Source organism: Canis lupus, chromosome 25 (genome assembly GCF_003254725.2).
Source record: "Canis lupus dingo isolate Sandy chromosome 25, ASM325472v2, whole genome shotgun sequence".
Taxonomy (NCBI): Eukaryota; Metazoa; Chordata; class Mammalia; order Carnivora; family Canidae; genus Canis; species Canis lupus.
In genome coordinates this window covers 49,380,420-49,401,522 of record NC_064267.1, presented here as the reverse complement: position 1 = coordinate 49,401,522, position 21,103 = coordinate 49,380,420, and the positions used below count along the sequence as shown (strand labels likewise).

Below are 21,103 nucleotides of genomic sequence, written 5' to 3'. Positions count from 1 at the left end.
ATGGGACAGCTACTGTGGGGCAGGTGCTGCGGGGTAGGTACTGCAGGGCAGGTGCTACGTATGGGGCAGGTACTACGGAGCAGGTACTGTGGGGCAGGTACTATGTACAGGGCAGGCACTACAGGGAAGGTACTACATATGGGACAGGTACTGCAGGGCAGGTACTGTGGGGCAGGTGCTAGAGGGCAGGTGCTATGGGGCAGGTGCTACATTTGGGGCAGGTGCTACGGGGCAGGTGCTAACATTCGCGGCAGGTGCAGACGGCGCCTCTCCCTCCCCTGACGGGAGACCTCGGGATCGGGTCTGAACGCCCTTGATTCTGTTATTGCCTGAGGAGACGGCCCCAACTTGCCTGGTTCGGACTAGGAAGATCCCGAGTGCATAAAGGCCCGAGGGCGGGCGGCTGGGGTCCGGCGCTGGAGGACCGCCCTTGGAGCAGACCCCCCCGCCCCCCACCCCCCGACAGCCTGGGACCTGGCAGCGTGGAAGTTCTACGGAGCCCGCGACACCAGACCCTGTCGTGCCGCCTGGAGGCCAGGAGATGTAATGGCCCCGACGGGCGAGGATGGACGCGGAGACGAGAGTCCCTCAGCGGCCCGGGATACCCGGCAGGCGAGGGCAGGGGCCCGTTCTGCTCGCCACCTCCGGAAAGGAGCTCCTGAACTTCGGCGAACTTTCCAGAAGACTTGAGAGGTCAGGCCCAACTGGGTGTGGGAGGGGGGGACCCCGGCCCTCTGCCCCCCACCCCCGAGGTGCACTTTGAAGCGGAAGCCCTGCTTGTGAATGGTTTATGGCACAGCCGCCCTGTTCTAGCTTCGACGTGGGGGGGGGGGGCGACCAGCCAGGCGGCACAACTTCGCGGGTGGGGTGGGGACCCAGACAGAGCGCCTCCCCTTGGGGCCGGAATCCGGCAATGAGCCAGAGCCCCCTCTCCTTTCCAGCAAGAGGAGGGTGGGTGTCTGCGGGCAGAGTCCAAGGCGGGCTGCGAGGCCTCCCCGTCCTGCCGTCGGGGGGCGGGGACAGGAGCGGCCACTCTGCCTCGCGTCCACGGGGGACTTCGCTCCGGGGTCAGCACCACTGGGGGCGCCGGGAAACACGGGAAACATTCCCCGTGTCCTCCGTTTCCGTGGCTGCTAAGCTGGGGCCCCCGTGGCCTCGACAGCACCCTGCCCTCCTTCCTCGGCCGGGCACTCAGGCCCGCCCCGCTGCTCTTGGGCATTTCTGCCGTCATTTCACTCGCCACCAAGCAGGCACGCGGGCAGGGCCTTGGTCTCGGGCCCCCCAACAGTGCGCCACGCACACGCACGGGCAGCTGAAGCACAGATGTGTGTGCTTGCTCGCTCGCTCTCCCCCAGTCCTGGAGGGGGCGGGCCGAGCCCAGGGCGCCGGCAGGGTTGCTCCTTCCAGGCCCGAGGGAGAACCTGTTGCTGCCCCCCTTGGCTTCCCGGCGGCTGTTTTCTCCCTGTGTCTTCACGCAGCTCCCCCCTCCCAGATCCGTGTCCTCATCTCTCCTTCCAAGCACACCTGTCACGTGGGACTGAGCTCACCCTAATGACCTCGCTTTTACCTCTGCAAACACCCCAGCTCCAGGTGAGGTCACCGTCTGAAATATCAGGGCCTGAACTCCAACGTAGGAGAAAGGGGGACACGATTCAACCCATAACCCAACCTGCAGGGCTTTTCCAGGGCACTGGGTCCACCACCGGGGTTTATGGGAGAAACTGAGGCAGGGAGCGGGAACATGGGCAGCAACAGCAGCTCCCATCCCGGGACGCTCCATTCTAGGCGCTCGCTGGGTGCCAGGAACTGAACTGCGCGTAGCTCGTGCGTGGCCCACCCAAGCCCGACGCCCACCCCTGAGGCAGGTGTGTGGGCATCCGTGATGCCGATGAGGACGTCACCCGCCAGAAGGGCGGGGAGCAGAAACCAGTCCCTGGATGTGGGTGCTTAGCGCTTGCTCGTCCCCTCATTTAGTTAAGCTCCCTGTGGGGTGCTGGCTCCCTGAGGTCTTCTCTAGGGCCCAGCCCGGCTCCCGCTTCTCCTTTGCTCCCCGGGGTCACCAGGTAGGTGTCTGTCGAGGCCCTGTGCGCCTCCAGCCGAGCGCCTGCCCACGGCCCGCAGGGTTTACCGGTGATAGGAGAGTTACCGCCTCATGCAGAGCCCCCGCCCCCCAAGGCCAAAATAACCCAGATCGCCGGCGGAGACCCTGGCGGCTGTGTCCGTCCTCCACCTGTGGCAAGAACCTTGACATTGCTCGGTCCCCGGCCACCTGCAGGGTTCTTGGCAGTGATCACCACTGCCGCCCCGAGCCCACGCCCCCTCCCTCACCTCTCTGTCTCCCCACCCGCCCTGCCATGAAGTCCAGACACCGACAACACCCAGGACATGTCCCAGACAAGGCGACAGACCCGTTCCATCGGTCTAAGCTTGGGGAGGGGGGTGGGTCGGGTCACGGAGTCAAGACGGCCTGAGTGCTCTGGACTGCAGGTTGGCCCTCCCGCCCACGCCCCACGCCCACGCCCACGCCCAGGCTGGGGAGGAGGGGCTCCGGCAACGCTTCTGATCCTCCTGGGCCGCAGTCGGAGGGAGAGAGCGGGTCGGCCCGGGAGCGTGTAGGCAGATGGACCCGGAGCGCGTGGGCAGCGACGAGAATGGGATGGAGCCAACGTGCCACCACCACGCTAGGTGCAGGAAGTGGAGAGGTGACAGTGTTAGCTGGAGTATAAATCCTTGGCCACGCAGTTCCTCAAATACCGATGATTAATATTAATATTGCCTCCTCCTCCTGCGTGGGGGCGCAGTGAGGCCAGCGGCTCCTGTGCCTTGGGGGTGGGGGGGGCGGAGCAGCTGGCGGGGAGGAGCCCGGTGCCCGGGGCCGCTCGTTTGTACAGGAATCCTGGAAACGTGAAGGCTCTGTTGGGCGCCCTTCCCAGGACGTGTGTCCCGTCCATCTCCCGAGACGCTAATCTCCCACGGACCCAGATGGGCTCTGTCGTGCCTTCTGGATAATGTTTCCCATGATTTACGTGTTATGACCTTTTTCAGTGTAAACTTGTGGGGCTGCCGTTCCCGTTCTATCAGGAGCTGGCTGATTTGGTCGAGGAAGGGAGATGCGTACAGGTGAGGGGTGGGCTGAGGCCTCGGGCTGGGGAGGACCGTCCTCTTCATAAGGGCCAGGCCCGCAGGTGGAGAGAACCCCTCCCAGAGTGTTTGTGTCCGGTGGGGAATGGGATCCAGGGGCAGAGGGGGTGTCCAGGTCCCAGGAGATGACCTTGGCTCTTTCCGTGGACTCAAGGCCTGGGGTCTCCTGCTGGAGGCCCTGAGCTCGATCGACCCCTGGCTCCCCCAGGGCAGGCCGGGCATCTGGGAATTTTGCAATCTGGAAGCGAAGAAAGCAGCTCCCCATGGACACCCCGTCTGCACACTGTGTGCTGTCATCTCGTGTCGTTTTTCTTTGGAATTGCCCAAAGGAGACGTGCTGGCGTGGCTAAAGGCCTCTGCAGGACCCCGCAGGACAGCACAGGGCAGACCTGGACCCTGCCTGCTGGGGCCACGGCTGCCCAGCTCGGTCTTCCCGAAGCCTCTACACGGGGTACGTGTGTGTGTACAGGTGCGCACACAGGTGTGCATGCCCATGTGTCGTCAGTGCCGGAGGGACCAGGCCCCGAGACGGGTGCACGAGGCCTCTCCGGGTGGTGCCAACACCGAGGGAAGCTGGTGCTGCCTCAAGGAGGAGCCAGCCAGGCGATGGAGTTGAGGTCTGGCCGGTGTCCCAAGAGCTCCGGCCCTTCCAGGGGCACCGGGCAGTAGTTCCAGCCGAGAGAGAGATTCATGGGTCCTGCTCCCTAGGATCCTGTGTGGGAGCTGGGGGGGGCTCTGCTGGCCCCTCGTCCGTGGACAGCTCTGTATCAGCTGTCCCCCCGCCCGCGCCCCAGGGCTGTGACCTGGTGACTTGCAGCTCCCAGGCTGGAAGCCTTTGACCTGGAGGCCACTCGCACCCCCTGCTGGTGTCCGCAGATATGGCAAAGGGCTCACAGGCCAGCAGGTGGGGCCTGGGACGCCCTGCCCCTTGGGGACCTGTGTCTGCACCATTAGCTGGCCCGCGTGGACCCAGCCCCCAGCCAGATCCTCCTCCTTAGCCGCAGACCGCGGCCCTCCTGGGGTTTCTGCGCAAGGACCCCAGCCTTACCTGTACCTACAGGTGCTCCTCCTGCTGTGCGTACAAGGCTCTGGGGGCTGGACAGGTGCATGTGCAACCCACGGTGAGCACAGGGCTTAGCCGTAGTCGGAGAACACGACGGCGTAGCATGAGTGCAGGGCAAGGAGGCGGGGAAGGCTTGGGGGAGCCAGCGGGGGAGCGCTGACCCCGGACAATGGCGATGGGACACCCGAGGGACACGGTCTCCATCTCACCACCGGGACGTGGTCTGGAGAGCGGCGGGCGCTTCGGGGGAGGCAGCCGCCGAGGAGCCGGACCCACGGAGGGGCTGAGGCCAGCCTCACCCGCGTTCCCAGGCCTGGGCCCGTCCCACTCGGACCGCGGCGTCAGGGACGGCGGCTTCTAGAACGTTTTACAACGACCCACGACATAAACGACCTCACATCCTTTCTCGTCCCTTCTAAAGCGAAACGACTGTCCCTTTCCCGACTTTCCCGGGCCGACTCCGTGCTGCGAGGTACAGAAGAGGACAGGGAAGACCGGGCTGCACGGACGTCTTTATTATTCCTGGGAGGGGGGCGGGGTACACAGCCACGTTGCAGTCACCGAGCTCGTTAAAAATATCTCAATAAATAAAACAAATAAGCAACATATACACTGAAACAGAAAATATTTTAAAAATGGTTAGCTGAGCAAATCAGGAGAAAGAGAAGAGGCGAGGTGTGAGGAGGATTCCAGGCTTACGTGGAACAGTCATGCAGAGGCTGCGGGGCGGGGAACGCGAGGTTCTTTTTCTGAGAGCCTTGGTCCAGTTTAAACAGAATTGTACAGGAATGCATTTCTGTTTTATTAAAAAAATATACATTAAAAAGGCACTTGGAAGGAAATACAAATCCAAAATTTAAATCCTTGTAAATATGTTCCTGAATCTAGAGATTTTCAGAAAGAATACATCCACCCCTCCCCCCCAACAACAACAACAAAAAATAAAACCCAGAAGAAAAGATCCAAACAGTGGCGAGGATGCCAAGGAGCATGTCACCGGCGAGGAGGACCGCGAGTGGCATGCCCTGTGTGGGGACCGTGTCTGGGGACGAGGTGGCGCGGTCCGGGGTCTTCCCTTCCATGCTGCCGTCCCCTTGTCTGAACGCTGTGCCGAGAGCGGGCTGGGCGGCCCCCTTGAGGTCGTTCAGGTTTCAGAAGTGACAGACGAGGAGGCGTCCCAATTCCGCTGAGCCTCGGCCCCACAGGACAGCCTGCAAGACACGGAGGAGGCAGGTGAGACCCCACTGCGCACGGGTGGGGGTGTGTGTGCTGTGGGTACGTGTGTGGCACACATGTGGTGTGTATGTGGGTGTGCGTGGCGTGTGGTGTGCGCGCAGGCCGAGGCCATCTCATCCCGCGGTCACTCGTGCCTCTGGCACCCCCCTGTGGGGGGCGTCCACAGGCCCGCGGGTGACCGTGCAGCGCATCCCGCCCACAAGCCCCGCCGCCCCAGCATGGCCCGTGGGGATGGCCTGCGAGGCCTCGGGTCGGGAGTGGTGCAGACGGGGCCACGCTCTCCCCCAGACCCCTGCTGCTCCTGCCCAGCTGACCTTGCAGCCTGGGCGGTGGGGTCAGAGGAAGACTGGGGGGTGGCAGAGACGGGGAATGGGGGCCAGGGGGTACCCCCGCCGGCGTGTTCGGTCAAGGACCCTATGCCTGCTGGAGACATCCTGCATCCGGGTGCCGATGGGGAAGCCTGAGGACGGCGGCCCACACCTTGCCCCAGGGTGGTGGCTCGTGGCTCCAGCGACTTCCAACCTGTCACCGGCCGTTCTGGGGGCGGGGGGCTGCTGATGGCCTGGCCCTGCGGGACCCCAGGATGGCATCCTCCCCAGGAGCCCCTGAACCCTGTTAGGGAGTCTTTAAGGCTGGCTGCGGGGTGCTCTGGGTCCCGCCTTCAGTGCCTCCCCCGGGGCCTGACGCACAGGGTGTGCACTTCCACTTCAGGAGGGTGGACAGACGGGGCCAGATCAACGTCACAACCAGACGAGACAAGTTGATGCATCGAGAGCCCCCCAAGGGCCCCCTTTGTGCCAGGGCTGCCCTGGAAGTGGGGGTGAGCTGGCCCATGAGACGGGCCTTCGCCCTGATGCACCGTGGGGGGCGGCTACAGACCTCAGGGCTGAGCCTGGAGGAGGAGGACTATGAGGAGGAAGAAGAGGAGGAAGAGGGGAGAAGGAGAAGGAGGAGAGGAGGGAGGGGAGGGGAGGGGGGGGTAAGGAGAGAGAGGAGGAGGAAGAGGGAAGAAGTGAAGGAGGAGGGGAGGAGGAGGGGAAGGGGAAGATGGGGGGAGAGGAGAGGAGGAGGAGAGGATGAGGAGGAGGAAGGGAGGAGGAGATGAGGAGGAGGGGAGGAACGGGGAGGAAGGAGGGCTGCCTGAGGCCGGCAGGGGCCTGGGGTCGGGAGGAGTCAGGAATGGCTTTACCAAGGAGAAGGGTCAGCATGAGGAATGTCCCTGCAGGAGCGGTGGAGGTGGAGGACAGGCATCCCACGGCCTGGGACCACGATGTGTAAAGGCACCAAAACACGAAGGGTTTTGGATAGAGGGGTGAGTGACGTCTCCATCGGGGGTGGGGGGGTGTCCCTGATGCTCCTGTGCAGGGGGCAGCACGCCCTTTCCTCCTGTCCCTGTCCCCCCAGCTCCCTCCCCGCAGAGCCCCAGAGACCTCCAGAAGCCCCCGCTGAGCCAGGACAAAGGTCCCAGGACGCTCAGACACTGCCCCCCAGACACGCGGCGTGCTTCCGCGCACACTTCCCTTCTTTCCAGCCCCCAGCACCCCACCTACGCGGGCCTTCCTGAGCGGCCCCGGCACAAAGTCAACGGCCGCTCTCGGAGAATGTGGTTGTAATTAGATAATGACTCGGGGGGCAGCGAGAGAAAGCTGAATGGGAGCCTTCCTCCGAGGGAGGGAATAATTACAACAGTTTTTGATATATGAGCTGCGCCAACCCTCCAAGGGGAAACACGGACCGTCCATGAAGAGCAAGAAACGACAGAGGCCGTCCGTCCCCCAGCAGTGGTGACTTCAGGGTGTGCCGCGTGCTCGCCCGCGGGGCCCGGGCGCAGGCAGAAAGGGGCAGGTTCCCTAGTCTTCTTGACTGGGAGCCCGTGGGCCTGGCCTCCTTGATGTCGCCCTGACCCCAGGGCGGACATGGGCAGTGCTCTCGGCAGCAAATACGAAACAGCTGGGGCCCAGGACAGCCTCCCGCATAGACCAGCCACCGAAACTGTGCGCTGGGACCTGTGTGCAGTCCGGTCCCTGCATCTGCCTGCCTTGCAGGGGAGGGGGGTGGCGGGCAGAGCTGCAGAGCAGCGGCTACCCTGGGAGGGCGCCTCTACTCCTCTCGCCCACGCCCTTGGGCACGAACGCACAGGAAAGGGTCTGCATTGACTCTCATTTCCAGGACCTGACCCAGGAAGTGAAACACCAACGCAAACTCTCCAAAAAGTGAGGCAGGGGGCTGAAGGGGGAAGAGTGTCTTATAAGGCCTTCCACGCATCCACCCACCCACCCACCCACCGTCCATCCACACATCTACCCACCACTCCCCCTTCCGTTCCATCTAACTATTCACCTATCATCTATCCATGTACCCACCCACTCATCCTCCATCTACCCATCCATCTTCCATCTATCCACTCATCCTTCCATCTACCCACCCACCCATCCTTCCATTTATCCACTTATCCTTCCATCTGCCCACCAATCCTTCCATCTACCCACTCACCCATCTTCCATCTACCTACTCATCCTTCCATCTACCCAGCCATCCATCCTTCCATCTATCCACTCATCCTTCCATCTACCCATCCATCCTTCCATCTACCCATCCATCTTCTATCTATCTACTCATCCTTCTATCTACCTACTCATCCTTCCATCTACCCAGCCATCCATCCTCTGTCTACCCACCCATCTTCCATCTACCTACTCATCCTTTCATCTACCCATCCATCCATCCTTCCATTTATCCACTTATCCTTCCATCTGCCCACCATTCCTTCCATCTACCCACCCACCCATCTTCCATCTACCCACTCATCCTTCCATCTCTCCATCCTACCCTTCCATCTACCGATCCACTCATCCTTCCACCTACTCACCCACCTATCCTTCCATCCACCCATCCTTCCATCTATTCAGTCATGCTTCCATCTATCCTTCCATCTCCCCACCCATTCTCCCATCTACTCATCCACCCACCCTTCCATCCACCCACCATTCCATCCATCTACCCATCCGCCCCTCCTTCCTTCTATCCATCCTTTCATCCATCTTTCTAACATATATTGAGCATCTATCATGTGCCATAAATGCTACTAGTTGTTTAAAAAGCCCAGAAATGAACCAGAGAAATATAACAGGGGAGAAAAAACATGTTTGAAAACAACTAGAACCCAGTGTAGACAGGGACAATGTTTTTAAAGGAAATGCAAGTAAGCCTCTGCTGCCAGAAAGGGAAGGGACCCAGTACCTTGAACTTTGCTGGGCTGCCAAAAAAAGCAGGGCAGTGAATAAGGGTGGAGGGAAGTGGGCACAGATGTGTGATCTCTGGTCAGTATAGCATTCACGTGTGCACGTGCGCACACACACACACACACACACACACACACACTGCCCTGTGATTTTGCCAGTGGAGGCTGGAGGGGAAGAATGGGGAGGTTCGGGAAGCCAGGAACTGCCCACAGAAACCCGGGGCCTGGCCATTGAGGACTTGCCCTGGCCCTCACTGCCCCCTTCAGCATGAAAGTGGAGGAGTCTGCCTCCAAGGGCCCTGACATTGTCCAGGTCACTCGAAGGGCCACCACCTGCCAGTCCGCTCCTGCTGTCACCTGTGGTCTCTCTCCTCCCAGTCACTACGCCAAAAACAAAGACCAGCCCCCAACTCGGCAGGGGTGCTGGGGGGTGGGGAATGTGCCCTGTGGAGATGAATAGTAATGAAGCCAGCAGGGGAGCGGAGCACTGCCACCTACCCTGGTGGGTCTTGCCCATCCCACACAGGCCAGACCCCCCCCCCACCCCCGGCGCCCGGACAGTCACCCAGCACCGTTCCTCAGCGGGGCCCTCGGTCCCCTCCCCGGGCCTGGACACAGCCTCCTGACCATCTGAACACGGCTCCCCGGAGCTGGCTGGAGGCACGGCTCCCACTCGCTGACATCTATCCTACGGGCCATAAATACGAGAAGAAAACCAGGGATGGTTCACGTCAGGTGGGTGTGGACCACGGCGGGGAGACAGTGGGCTGAGCGTCTCCCAAATGGCCTGGGGCTCGGGCACAAGCTTTCGGAGCAGCGGGATTTGTCATTCGGAGAGACGCCAGGAACGTCTGCACGGAGGGAAGGACCAAGCAGGAACCAAGGAGAGGGCTCGGGAAATGGCAGAAAGCAGGGAAGTAGAATGTGTTTTAAGCAATGGAAGCAGAATAAATAGCCACTGATGAAAAGCGATCAATAAACCAGACCCTGAGTCACGGAGGTCTCCAGCCTCTGAGCAAAAGGCCAAGAATGTGGAAGGAGGAGACGCAGCCACGAGCGAGGAGCCGAGGGAAGTGTCCCCACGCTCAGGGAGGGCTGACCGTCCCAGACACAAAGGAACAGGGGTCCTGGTCCTGGTCCACCAGCTGACGACGCGGGCGGCCGTGCCCCACCAGCAGGCGCCTCTGGGCCCCGGGAGCTCCGAATGCCGCCCGCGCTTCCACACGGGAAAGGAAGCAACGCAGAAGCAGCCCCGGGTGGCTTCCTGGGTGCGGCCACCTGCCGACGGGCCATCCCAGGCCCGGGCCGCTTCCGTGGAGAGGCCCCCGGGACCGTTTGGGGAGCAGAAGAAACAGGGGAAGGCGGTCGGGGCCTCGGAAAACGCACCCCCCATGGCCACTTCCGGGGCAACACTCCCGGGAACGGGGCTCCACGCAGACGAGGACGTGGGCCTCTGACTCTGCAGGCGGTCACCTACCCAAGGTCCCACCGCCACACCAGCAGGCACGAGCGCGGGTAGGAGACGCCTCGGAGGCTGAGGGTAAAGCGCAGCCGTCTCTGCGGGGCCCCAGGAGCCCACGCTCCGGCCAGCCCAGGGCCCCGGGGGGGCGAGTGGGGGCGGCAGGACCGCACACAGGCCGCCCGAGGCAGCCGCGGCTGCCACGCCAGCTTCCCACTCTTCACCAAACTGGCTCACGGAGAAGTCGGACCTCCCAACATCTGTAAGGCAAGCTGACCAGGTTGTGGAAGATCTGTATCTGCCCTGCGAAGAATCCGGAACCAGGAGGCTTTACAAAGGCATTAAAGGAGAATCTTCCGGAACCCGGTCATTTCTGACGGTATTGGTTAAGCTGTTCCAGAATTTGCAGATGAGGAGACACTTCTCATCTTATTTTATTTATTTTTACAGTTTGTTTATTTTGCTGAGGGCTATTTTTTTTAAGAGCAGTCTTAGTCAAGGCAAAATTGCGAGGCGGGTAGAAAATATTCCACGCGGCCCCGCCCCCCCCCACCATGCACAGCCTCCCCCATAAAATGCCGAAGAGACACCACTCTGACTCCTGTCCACAGGGCGTAAGAACCCAAGGCCAGGTCCTGCCACCCGTGACTCCGAATGCAGAGACGCTCAGTAGGACGTCAGCAAACCAAGCCAAGCTGTGGATTTGAAGAATCTCCTCCTTATAACCCAGAAGGGTTTACTCCAGGAATGCTGGTCTGTTAGTATTCGGAAATGTGGTGCAAGAAAGGGTCAGGAGCTCGGAGCTCCGGAGATCCTGAGGCATGGAGTGTGAAGCCACGAACATTCTAGAAGCTCCTGGGAAGACAGGAACTGAGCTCAGGCCTCGAGCTGAATCCCAGCGCTGCCACCCACGGCCCCTGCGGCCTTGGGAAAGTGGCTTCAGCTCTCTGGGCCTCAGCCTGTGCATCTGTAGAAATGCCCACCCCCCCGGTGCTGTGGGGGTTCAGGGAGCCATAGCACGACAGAGGCCTGGGGCCTCACCTGGTTCGTGTCCAACACTGTGGTCACCCGAGAGGGCCGGCTGCTGTTTCTTCCCCAGCTGGGTCCCCGCCTGGTACACAGTAGGTGCTCAATAAACACTCAGGAAAGAGGCCCGCGGTGAAGAGATCGGATGGTCCCCAGCGTGATGCTGGTGCGGGAGTGACGTGCCAGCCGCCGTCTAGGACCCTCTCTCTACCGGGTTCCATTCCACTCATGCCTTCCAAGTCTCTGCCAGCAGCACCCGCATCGCACCGGAGCTCACGAGGACGCAGAAGCAGGAATCAACGTCTATCCTCTGCCAAATCCCCAGCTCTTCGAAGATGCCCCTAGACAATCAGGAACAGCTGAGCACGCCCAGGCTGCGGCGTGCACGCCCCAGGTCAGCAAGGTCACCTGCTGCAGCCGAGACCCGCCGTGACGCGCAGAGACGCAGCTGGTCAGGGACCAGGCTGGGAGAGGATGCGGGCACCCTGATGCTCCCTGTTGGGGGCCATCCCCCCGGCAGGTGGCCAGGCCTGGAGGTCCCTGTAATTCCGCCTGACAGCCCCAGACACACAGGCAGGGGCTGGGGGGACACAAAGTGGACACAGCTGTGCAGCCGGCCTGTGACCCCCACTGCCATTCCCCCTAAGGGAAGGGCAGCAGGGGTGCCAGTGACAGGCCCTGGAGGCTCTGAGGTCACTTGCGCAGCTGAGGGGCTTTGCGCCTTCAGAGAATTTGGGCTCTGGGTGCGGGTGGCTGTGCGTGCAGGGTGGCACTGGGCAGCCCGGCCAGCATGAGCTGTGCCAGTGAGGGGCCGGCACGAGCCCACTCCCCAGCGCCGCCCTGCCCCGGTGGCTGTCCCTGTGACAAATGCCTTATCCCGAGATGCAGGATATAAGAGGCTTTGCTTTCAGAGGAGAGAATGTGCTGCTTCCTTCCGGGACGGATCTGCGGGCGGCTCTAGTCAGGTGCAAACGGACCAACCCTGGCAGACAGGAGCCCAGACCTGCCAGGGGCAGGTGCCAGGCTCACCTGGCTGGCCTGAAAGGTGGAGATGCAGCCGCCCCTGCTGGCTGCTGGCTGCTGGGTGGGGTCCAGCACACGGGGGTCCTCAGGGGGCAGAGGGGGTTAACCTCAAGGCTCAGGCCCCCTCCCCTCCCTGCCAACCTCTGTGCACCTGTTCTAGGGTCCAGAGGGGCAGAAGGATAGAGAAGTCTCAATGGCAAACAACAAAGAATCCGCTTCTAAGTCAGAGGGCAGGAACCGAGCTGTCCCCTTGCAGGTCACACTCTGTTGCCTGACCTGGATTTTCTGAGGAGCGTCGGAGGACCCAGTGAGCACCCCTGGGGGATGATGGTGGAGCTGCGAGGGGGCGGTAAAAGGCAAGCTGTCCTCGCTGAGGCAAACCCAAATCTTGTAAGATTTGTACAAGGCTCCTCTGGCTCCCTGCCCTCCCGCCTGGGTCCCACCCCCGCCCCAGGGTCCCCGTCCGGTACGGGGTGGCCTGTGCAGTCCCTGGGCCAAGCCGGGGCTCCGTCTCCAGAGTCGGAGGGAGGCCGCGGCCACGGGTTCTCACAGGCCACAGCGCTCCGCAAAGCAGGCCAGGGGCGCGATCTAGGGGCTTCTCTGCTGGGGATGGCTGGTGGCCGGGGCGCCCCTGTCGCACCCGCAAGGTTCCCGGGACACCTTCGGGCTGACGGGCTTCTGCTGCCAGGGCAGCGGCGCATCTCCGGAGGGACCTCCGGGAGCCCAGCCCTGTGTCCCCTGGTCCGGGCTGTGCTGAGGCGTCTGGGAAGACTGCTGGGAGGCCCGCACAGGCCGTGCCCTCGGGCCGCTCTCGCTCCCACGGGAGCCCGGCCTTACAGACGCCCCTTGTGCGGGGCACCTGCGCTCAGGGCCCGGGGCCGGGGTCACGGGGGCGGGGGCCGAAGGGCGAGCCCAGGCTGTGCCCCCGCCCCTAGCTCCACGGCTCAGGAGTCTGACCCCTGGCCCGCCTGCCGTGCGTGAGGAAGAGGAATCCCGCTTGGAATGCCCGTGTTCGTGGGGCCGGGGCTCATCTTGCGCGGCTCCCCGGCGGCGGCGGCGAGCTGTTGGCCTGGCTCCTTCGGGGGCGTAGGAGTCTCTCGCCAACTTGGAAGCAGAGCTCTCTCCATCTCTGTCTCCATCTCTGTCCTTGGCCTTGGCTTCGGGGATCGGAGCCGACGGTGTCTGGGATGGCCCGGCTGCCAAGGAGAAGTGCTTCTGAGAGCAGCTTGCCTCCGCCTACGGATTCCCTCTGCGTGGTGCCCCCGGGGTCCCCGCCTCGGGGAGATGGGGCTCCAGGGCGCTCCAGGCCGGCTCTCTCAGTTCCCGAGGGAGCTGTGGCAGGAAGCCCCGTGTCCACGCCAGTGACTCCCAGTATTGATCCTGTCCAGCCTTCCTCTGGGGGAGGCCTTCCCATTCCTCCTCCATGAGTCACAGGACACTGCAAAGGAGACCCTCAAGCTCAGAGGCCGTCCCGAGTAACCAGGTCATAGGAGGGGGCAGCCTCCTCCCGGGCCTCGGGGCCTCCAAATAAATCCAGGAACTACCTCGACCGGTGAATTATGATTTCTCCAGATGTCACTAACTTTAGCTTCCAAATAAAACCCACTAGCAAAAGAAGGTGGTGTGAAAAACGAGCCTGCAGGGCCCGATTGCAGGCTGGTGCCGCAAGAAGTGCCTGTGGGGCTGACCCACCCGGTGACGTCACCGCAGAGATGAGGAGCTGGGACCTGCGGCCGGAGGTGACTTGGGCCAAGTCACCAGGCAGGCGCAGAATCGCCCCGGAACTCAGGTCCGCTCAGCCCCGAGGCCCGAGACAGAAATCCCTTCCCGTACGACTGACCTCATTCCTACACCTGTCACGTGGGTCCAGACCAAGGAACACTGACCTAATAAATGTCTTTGCACACTTGACAGATGAGGATCTGAGGACACAACCCTCCCCGGGGACCGCGGCGGCGGCGGCTCAAGGGCAAAGGAACCCAAGGTCCGCTGATGTCAGGCTGCCAGTCGGATGCATGTCGTGAGTCCAACCTGCTGCCTGTCCCACACCAGCCCTCGTGGGACGACAACAGAAGCTATGGTAACAAATACGTAATAAATGTTCTAATAAAGGTGTAACGGAAGTACACGAGATCTACAACTATCGGCCGTACGAGAGAAGCATATGTGACAAACCTAATGATTACAGCAAGGTCTAACGCGTGCTAGGATAAAGGTATGAGGACGTACGTAGTCAAGGCAGAGGAGGCGACGTTACACCTCTGGGCGGGCCCGGGGTGGGGGTAGCTCCTCACAGAAGGGGGCTTGGGGCTGGGGCTTTCAGGACCTCTAGTCCCCCAGGGGGAGGAAGGGTGAAAGGACCCCAGGACACTTTTAGGTGGGGAGGAAAGGGGGCTTTGGGGGCAATGGAGAGCTGCGACTCTGGGGAGGGGTCTGGGGGGCAGGACCCCACAAGGCCACGATGGGGGGGCGGTGTGAAGTGACGGGGACGCTGGTGTGACCAGGCTTGCTTTGCACGGGTAGCTGTGGGGTGGGCCTCAAGGACTGCTAGAAGGCGAGACGCCCACCAGCGGGGCCCCGGGCAGGGCACGGGGACCACAGGAGGGGTCGTGACCCCAGGAACAAAATAGAGAAAAGGAGAGAAGTTGCTTGGCAGGGTGGGGGCACAGCGAGAGCAGAGCTGGCAAGGCCGAGGTGGAGGTGTTTGCAGGACACCCCGAGGTCGGGTTGGTCCACCCAGCAGGATGTCCAGCCCCGACCCCCGGGAGGGGGCGGGGAGCTTCACACCCAGCTTCTGAGAGAGGCTGACGTCGCCCTGCCCTCTAAGGGATGATGAGGAAACAGCCAACTGGCTCTGGCTGGATTCGAACCCAGACCCGGGGCTCACTCCCCCAGCTCTGTGCTCCCTGTCCACGACAGACTGGATGTGGACACTTGGGGGAGCAGAGGGAGAGGAGGCGGCAGGTGGGTCCCTGAAGAGCCCACGGGGGGCGCCAGCTGGCAGCAGCCCTGCGGGAGGGAGGCCCGCCCCCCCAGAGGAGCTGGGTCGCACCTGGCAGGTGGGGTCACAGGTGAGCTCGGGAAGGCCAAGGACCGTCAGGGGCAGGCGGGCGCCTTAGGAATGTCGCCTAGGCTCCTGCAGGCCAGGCCCCACGCCGCCCAGCCCCCAAACATGCCCTCCCGGAGCTGTCCCCGCAGCCACATTTCAACACGAACACTCGGAGGCTCGGGAGGCAGACACCACGCTGGCCACACAGCAGAGGACCCAAGACCTGGGGGTGCCACCCAGACTCCCCGTGTCCGCCGCGTGCCCCACCTTGTCTCTGGGGGGAACCACAGACTCCAGACGTGTGAAAGAACCTTTCCCTCTTTCTTAAATTTCTTTTTAAAATTTAAATTCTGTGGGACGCCTGAGTGGCTCAGTGGTTGAGCATCTGCCTTTGGCCCAGGGCATGACCCCGGGGTCCCGGGATGGAGTCCCACGTCTGGGTCCCTGCAGGGAGCCTGCTTCTCCCTCTGCCTGTGTCTCTGCCTCTCTCTCTGTCTCTCATGAATAAATAAATAAAATCTTTTTAAAAAGTCTTTAAAAAATAGTAAAAAGGGGATCCCTGGGTGGCTCAGCGGTTTAGTGCCACCTTTGGCCCAGGGCATGATCCTGGAGACCCGGGATCGAGCCCCATGTCGGGCTCCCTGCATGGAGCCTGCTTCTCCCTCTGCCTGTGTCTCAGCCTCTCTCTCTGTGTCTTTCATGAATAAATAAATAAAATCTTTAAAAAATAATAAGAATAAAATTCATATCCTAGGTAGCTCCCACATGGTGCGATAGTCGTTCCTGGAGTACACGTCAGTGATGCATCACTTAGTACACACCTGGTGCTTATCACACCTGGTCCCCTCCCCACCTGAAACCCACCTGCCCCCATCAACCCTCAGTCTGGTCTCTGTCACTAAGAGTCTCTTATACCTTGTTTCCCTCTCCTTTTTTTCCCCTTTTCCCTCTTCCCCTGTGTTCATCTGTTTTCTTTCTTAAATTCAAAATGTGAGTGAAATCATGATTGTCTTTCTCTGGCCGACTGACTTCACTTAGTATAATACCCTCTAGGTCCAACCACGTCATTACAAATGGCGAGACTGCATTCTTTTTGACGGCTGAGTGATATTCCATTACACACACACACTCACACACACACACCCCACATCTTCTTCATCCATTCATCAGCCCGTGGCCTTCTGGGCTCTTTGCACAGTTTGCCTACTGTTGATAATGCTGCTATGAACATTGGGGTGCAGGTGTCCCTTCGAATCTGTATGTTTGTATCCTTTGGGCAAATACCTAGTGGTGCAATTGCGGGATTCTAGGGTAGTTCTAATTTTAACCATGAGAGAACATTCCTGAGACGACTTCCCTTGGACAGTGAAAAACGGGGATATAAACCCGTTTCCAGGAACGGATCAGCTCTGACGATGAGCTTTCCCTAAACTACTGCCACCAGCGTTTAGTTCCCAAAATTAACCTCCGGAGAAGCAGGCAACTTTCAAAATGCAAAACCGTTTACAGAAACGACCACACCTAAATCGATTTCCTTGAGTGACCCGGAGAAGATACACGGCTGTAGTAACATCAGGCGTATGTTCAGACATATTCAGAAGAATCCCAAATCCTTCCTAAGTGATGGGAGGACACCTGCTGTGCTCAGATCCTCAGTCCTTCCCACCTCTGGGAACCCTGGCTTCGGCGGACACTTGGCACGGGCGATGCACCTGGAAAATCCAACAGCACACGGGGGGCCCAGTGGGGAGCAGCGCCCTGCAGACGCCCCGGGCACGTGGACATGGACGTGGCCTTGGCTAAGCAACCCCTTCAGCCGCAGGGACATTCGCTTCCCAAGCCCGGGACTCAGTGACTTCGGATCTATTGCACGTTCTCGAACGCCAGCCCCCGGGGACTCACACTGGCCTCTGTTGGGACACACGGCGTATTTGGAAGCAGGCCGCACGCACGCAAGCTTGAAGACGTGGTTCCGCTCAGCTAGGGCCTGCTCGTGGGCAGGTGCGGGTGGGCCGTGAGCCACCCTGGGGCGCCTCGGGGGCAGGAGCTGGAGAATGAGGAGACGGCCAGCCTCACGGACAGAGGGAAGAATGGGTCAGGGGCCCACGGACTGACCTGGCCGCGGTGCCACCTCACGCGCCCGGTACGCGGCGCCCGCACTCAGTGAGCGGCTGTTAACTCGCGCAGGTGCCCGGGGGCACGCAGGTCCCTCCAGGGACAAGCCAGGCAGAGACGGAGGCGGCAAAGACCCAGGACAGCGGGGCTTATTGGACCGGTCACTCCCCCTGGAGAACGTGCACGTCTTTGGCCTCCCTGCTCCGCGGGTGACGCGGCCTTAGCCCGCCGAGGGTCACCCCGACCTCTGAACTTCACTTCTATCTCTGGGCCTGTCTCCATGCCTTTCACCACCCCACCTCCTTCTTGCAGGGTGACGTCGTCACCCTCCTGCATCACCGGGGCAGGACACACAGACGGGAGTCCAGGCCGAGAGCCACGCTGGCAAGGCAAAGAGGCTACGGCCCCCGCGTGAACGCAACAAGGCGGGCGTTAGGTCTGGGAAGATGCCCAGGCAGCCAGGACCTCCGGGCGAGGGAGCAGGGCCCATGGTGTCACAGGGAGGCTCTGCTGTCGGCCGAGGGGGGTGACCCAGGGGCCCTGACCCTCCGGACTCAGTCAGGGTTACCCCACTGATCTTGAAGCCCTTGACACTGGCGCTGCCTCTGGGAAGTGTGTTATATTTTCTCCCGAAAGGGTGTCCACCGGAATCTTTCAGACGAAGAGCTGTGATTCCCAGCATTTCATTTCTGAGGCTTATACTTCTAATTTCATGATCCGTCAGTGCACGATCCGCTTTTGGTCTGCATGGGATCCCGAAGCCTCTGCCAGCGCGGGTGCCCACGCAGAGTCTTATCAGCCCACAAAGAAGCAGCACGGTCCCCTGCCTCGGGGGGTGTGCGTTGTAGGCCTGAAAAGGAGTCACCCATCCCGGTGCAGTTCTGACAGCGGTGGACGATGGGAGGGCACAGCCTGGGAGAACAGGTACTCCCCAGAGCCTTCCCGGCCTAGCCCGCGATGCAACGGTTTAAAGAGCACTGCCCTCCTCCCAGACGGCTCTCCGCCCCCAGGCTCAAGTCACGAGATACAGGAACATGCTCTTTATTGCCCAATTTCTAAAAAACTCAATATCCCTGGATTGAAATTCTGCATTTATGAATTACAATCTACTCCAATAAATCCCTGCAACCCATTTTTTCTTTTCAAAATATTTTTGGATAAGAAAAAAAATGAGAAATGATGAGCATGCACACACATTTCTGGGGAAAAAAAAACTCTAAGTGAGCCACCATTTCTTTGCACGGTATACAGAATGTGTTTCTACGGGCTTCGTGAAATCGCTTGTTCTTCAGGACCCCTCCCCCAAGGGGATTCTGGGAGCGAGGCATTGGAAAATAAACTAAAGCGTTCCCTGGATGTCGTGATGGGGGAGTCCCGACCTTTGCCTGGCTCTGGAGGGCTCCTGCCTTGCACAGCAGGTGTGACCCCGGCCAGACGCCATCCCGTCCTGCAATGCTCCGTGGCCAGTGTCTGCGAGCGTGCAGCCTGGCCATGTCTCCTTTCCAATACTTTTCTCACCTACCAAATGGGCTGGTTTTACCTGTCCCACAGGGGAGTGACCACCTGGCACACGGCAGATGCTCACTTAGTGTTAGATCTGCCCCAAGTGCACTCAGTCGCAAAGGAGGCCAGTGGTGTGGGAGGGAACAAAACCCTGCTCCATGTCACATGTACTGACTTCATCAGGACTCGGGGTGTCTGTATATTGCACATTAAATAAATCAAATGGGGATCCCTGGGTGGCGCAGCGGTTTGGCGCCTGCCTTTGGCCCAGGGCGCGATCCTGGAGACCCGGGATCGAATCCCACGTCGAGCTCCCGGTGCATGGAGCCTGCTTCTCCCTCTGCCTGTGTCTCTGCCTCTCTCTCTCTCTCTCTCTCTCTCTCTGTGACTATCATAAATAAATAAAAAAAAAATTAAAAAAAAATAAATAAATCAAATGGTCTGATTTTATGGTACAAATACAAATAGAATTTCCTTTGAAATGCTTGGGAAAAATATCTACCCTGCAGAGCGTGCACGGAGCTCTGTCTAGACCCAGGAGACACAGGGATGCCAGGTTGGCAGTGACTTTAGTGCCTTTCGTATTTATATATCTGGACACATATACAATAAATAAACGTGTGTGTGTGTCTCATAGTATCACATACCACAGATGTGCACATATATGCTGCAAGCGTATACACCATATGTACGTACACCACGTATAAACGCAGACACACCCCCACCCATTCTCCTCTAAGGAGGGTCACCTTTGTCCCAAGTTTGCTCCAGCCATTACTGATGTCACCATTTGGGGGTGGATATTAGATATTCATGTTGCTTCTAACCGGCCCATCACACAGAAGCCAGTGCCCATTGAGGGCATCCAGTGACCATTGGGTCAGCCCCAGCTACTCTTGTAGGCCTCCTTCTTTGCCTCCACAACCCTCTGCTGAATCCAGGAGCTCCGGGATGGCGGGGATTTGAGAGCGGATGGATGCGGAACCTCTTGGCGCCCTGGGCCTGCTACAGCACTGGGAAGTAGGCAGCTGGGAGGTACCCCAGGAAGGCATTGGAATCCCTCTTCTTAAAAGAACATTTCTGATCACTCACATGTCAAAGAACACTCCTGGCTTCTTCCTCTCTCGCAGCATCCGCCTGGGTTGATGGGCTGGGGCTCACAGGTGCACATGGGGATCGTGTAGCTGTGTATTTTTTTCCAGGGATTGCAAGAAGGTTCCTGAGTTTGGAAGCCAGAAGCGATTACTTCTATTTGAAAGACAGCAGAGCAGAGATCCAGAGGCAGAAAATAAAACCAAGGAACCAGTGTCAGAGCTGAGCAGCCGAAGGGTCCAGATATTTGCTGGGTATTTCTCATGTGCGAATCTCCTCTCCCTTATCTGCACATTTTTAATGCATTTAATTATCATTTGGACTCTGACTTAACATTCCATAATAACGTCTTTTGCCAAGGAAGGCCCCACGAATCCAGAGAGCGGTGTCAACGTCAGTGTTTATAAGGGAAACCAGTCTTCTACTTTCAATCCTACATCCAGAAATCCACCTTCCCCTCTAGATGCTCTTTAATCAAGCTTTGTCAATAAATAGATGTGATACAGATGTTCTGTGTAGTCTCAAGGAATTCAGGACGAATCCACTTTAAAATAAAACACTACCCTGCAAGCACATATGGAGGAAAGAAAGCTCCGACCAAACTCGGAACGGAGGCAGAGGCTCGAAAACGAGCCAATACATCTTGAGCCAAAGATAAGGAGTCAAGCGATGCTTAAGGGGCAGCGTGAAACGACCGCACATTCTCACCATCGAATGTGAGTTACTTTAAGGAAATCTGGTGTAGACAGAGATCCACATTTAGCAAACAAATAACAGAAGCCATGGTTACACCCTGGAAAAGTTTTATGATTTGCCAAAGACTTGAGTGAAAAGTGCCTTTCGGAACCGAGCTCCCCGAAAAATGAGTCGGAGATGATGCACGTCAGACAATGCTTCTAAGCAAATATCCGTTTTACGGCGCAGAGCGCACCTGTCCAAGGCTCCAGGGCCCGTGAGGTACGAGACTGTCTTTCTTCTCCTCTCAGAGCGTTTCCGTCAGGGCACGAGAGGCTCTACGGCGACAACAAACAGGCCCCCACATCTCACGGGCGCAACGCAAGACCCGCTTCCGTCCTGCGCCTTCTTCCCACCCCTTCGGAGTGGTGGGGGCACCTCTCCACACGGCCACTCAGGACTCAGGCTGGCGGAGTCTCG

At 59.8% G+C, this 21,103-nt stretch overlaps 1 protein-coding gene across 2 annotated transcripts in view; it reads right to left on the bottom strand.

Moving 5' to 3' along the window:
* Window positions 1-4,704: 4,704 nt before the first annotated feature.
* TWIST2 (twist family bHLH transcription factor 2) overlaps window positions 4,705-21,103 on the bottom strand; it is a 51,199-nt gene continuing 34,800 nt past the window's right edge. For both annotated transcript variants that reach the window (XM_025463661.3, XM_025463660.3), the window contains exon 2: window positions 4,705-5,415. In XM_025463661.3, the coding sequence (XP_025319446.1) occupies window positions 5,349-5,415 (67 nt within the window). In that variant the 3' untranslated portion in view covers window positions 4,705-5,348. The remainder of the gene's footprint in view (window positions 5,416-21,103) is intronic.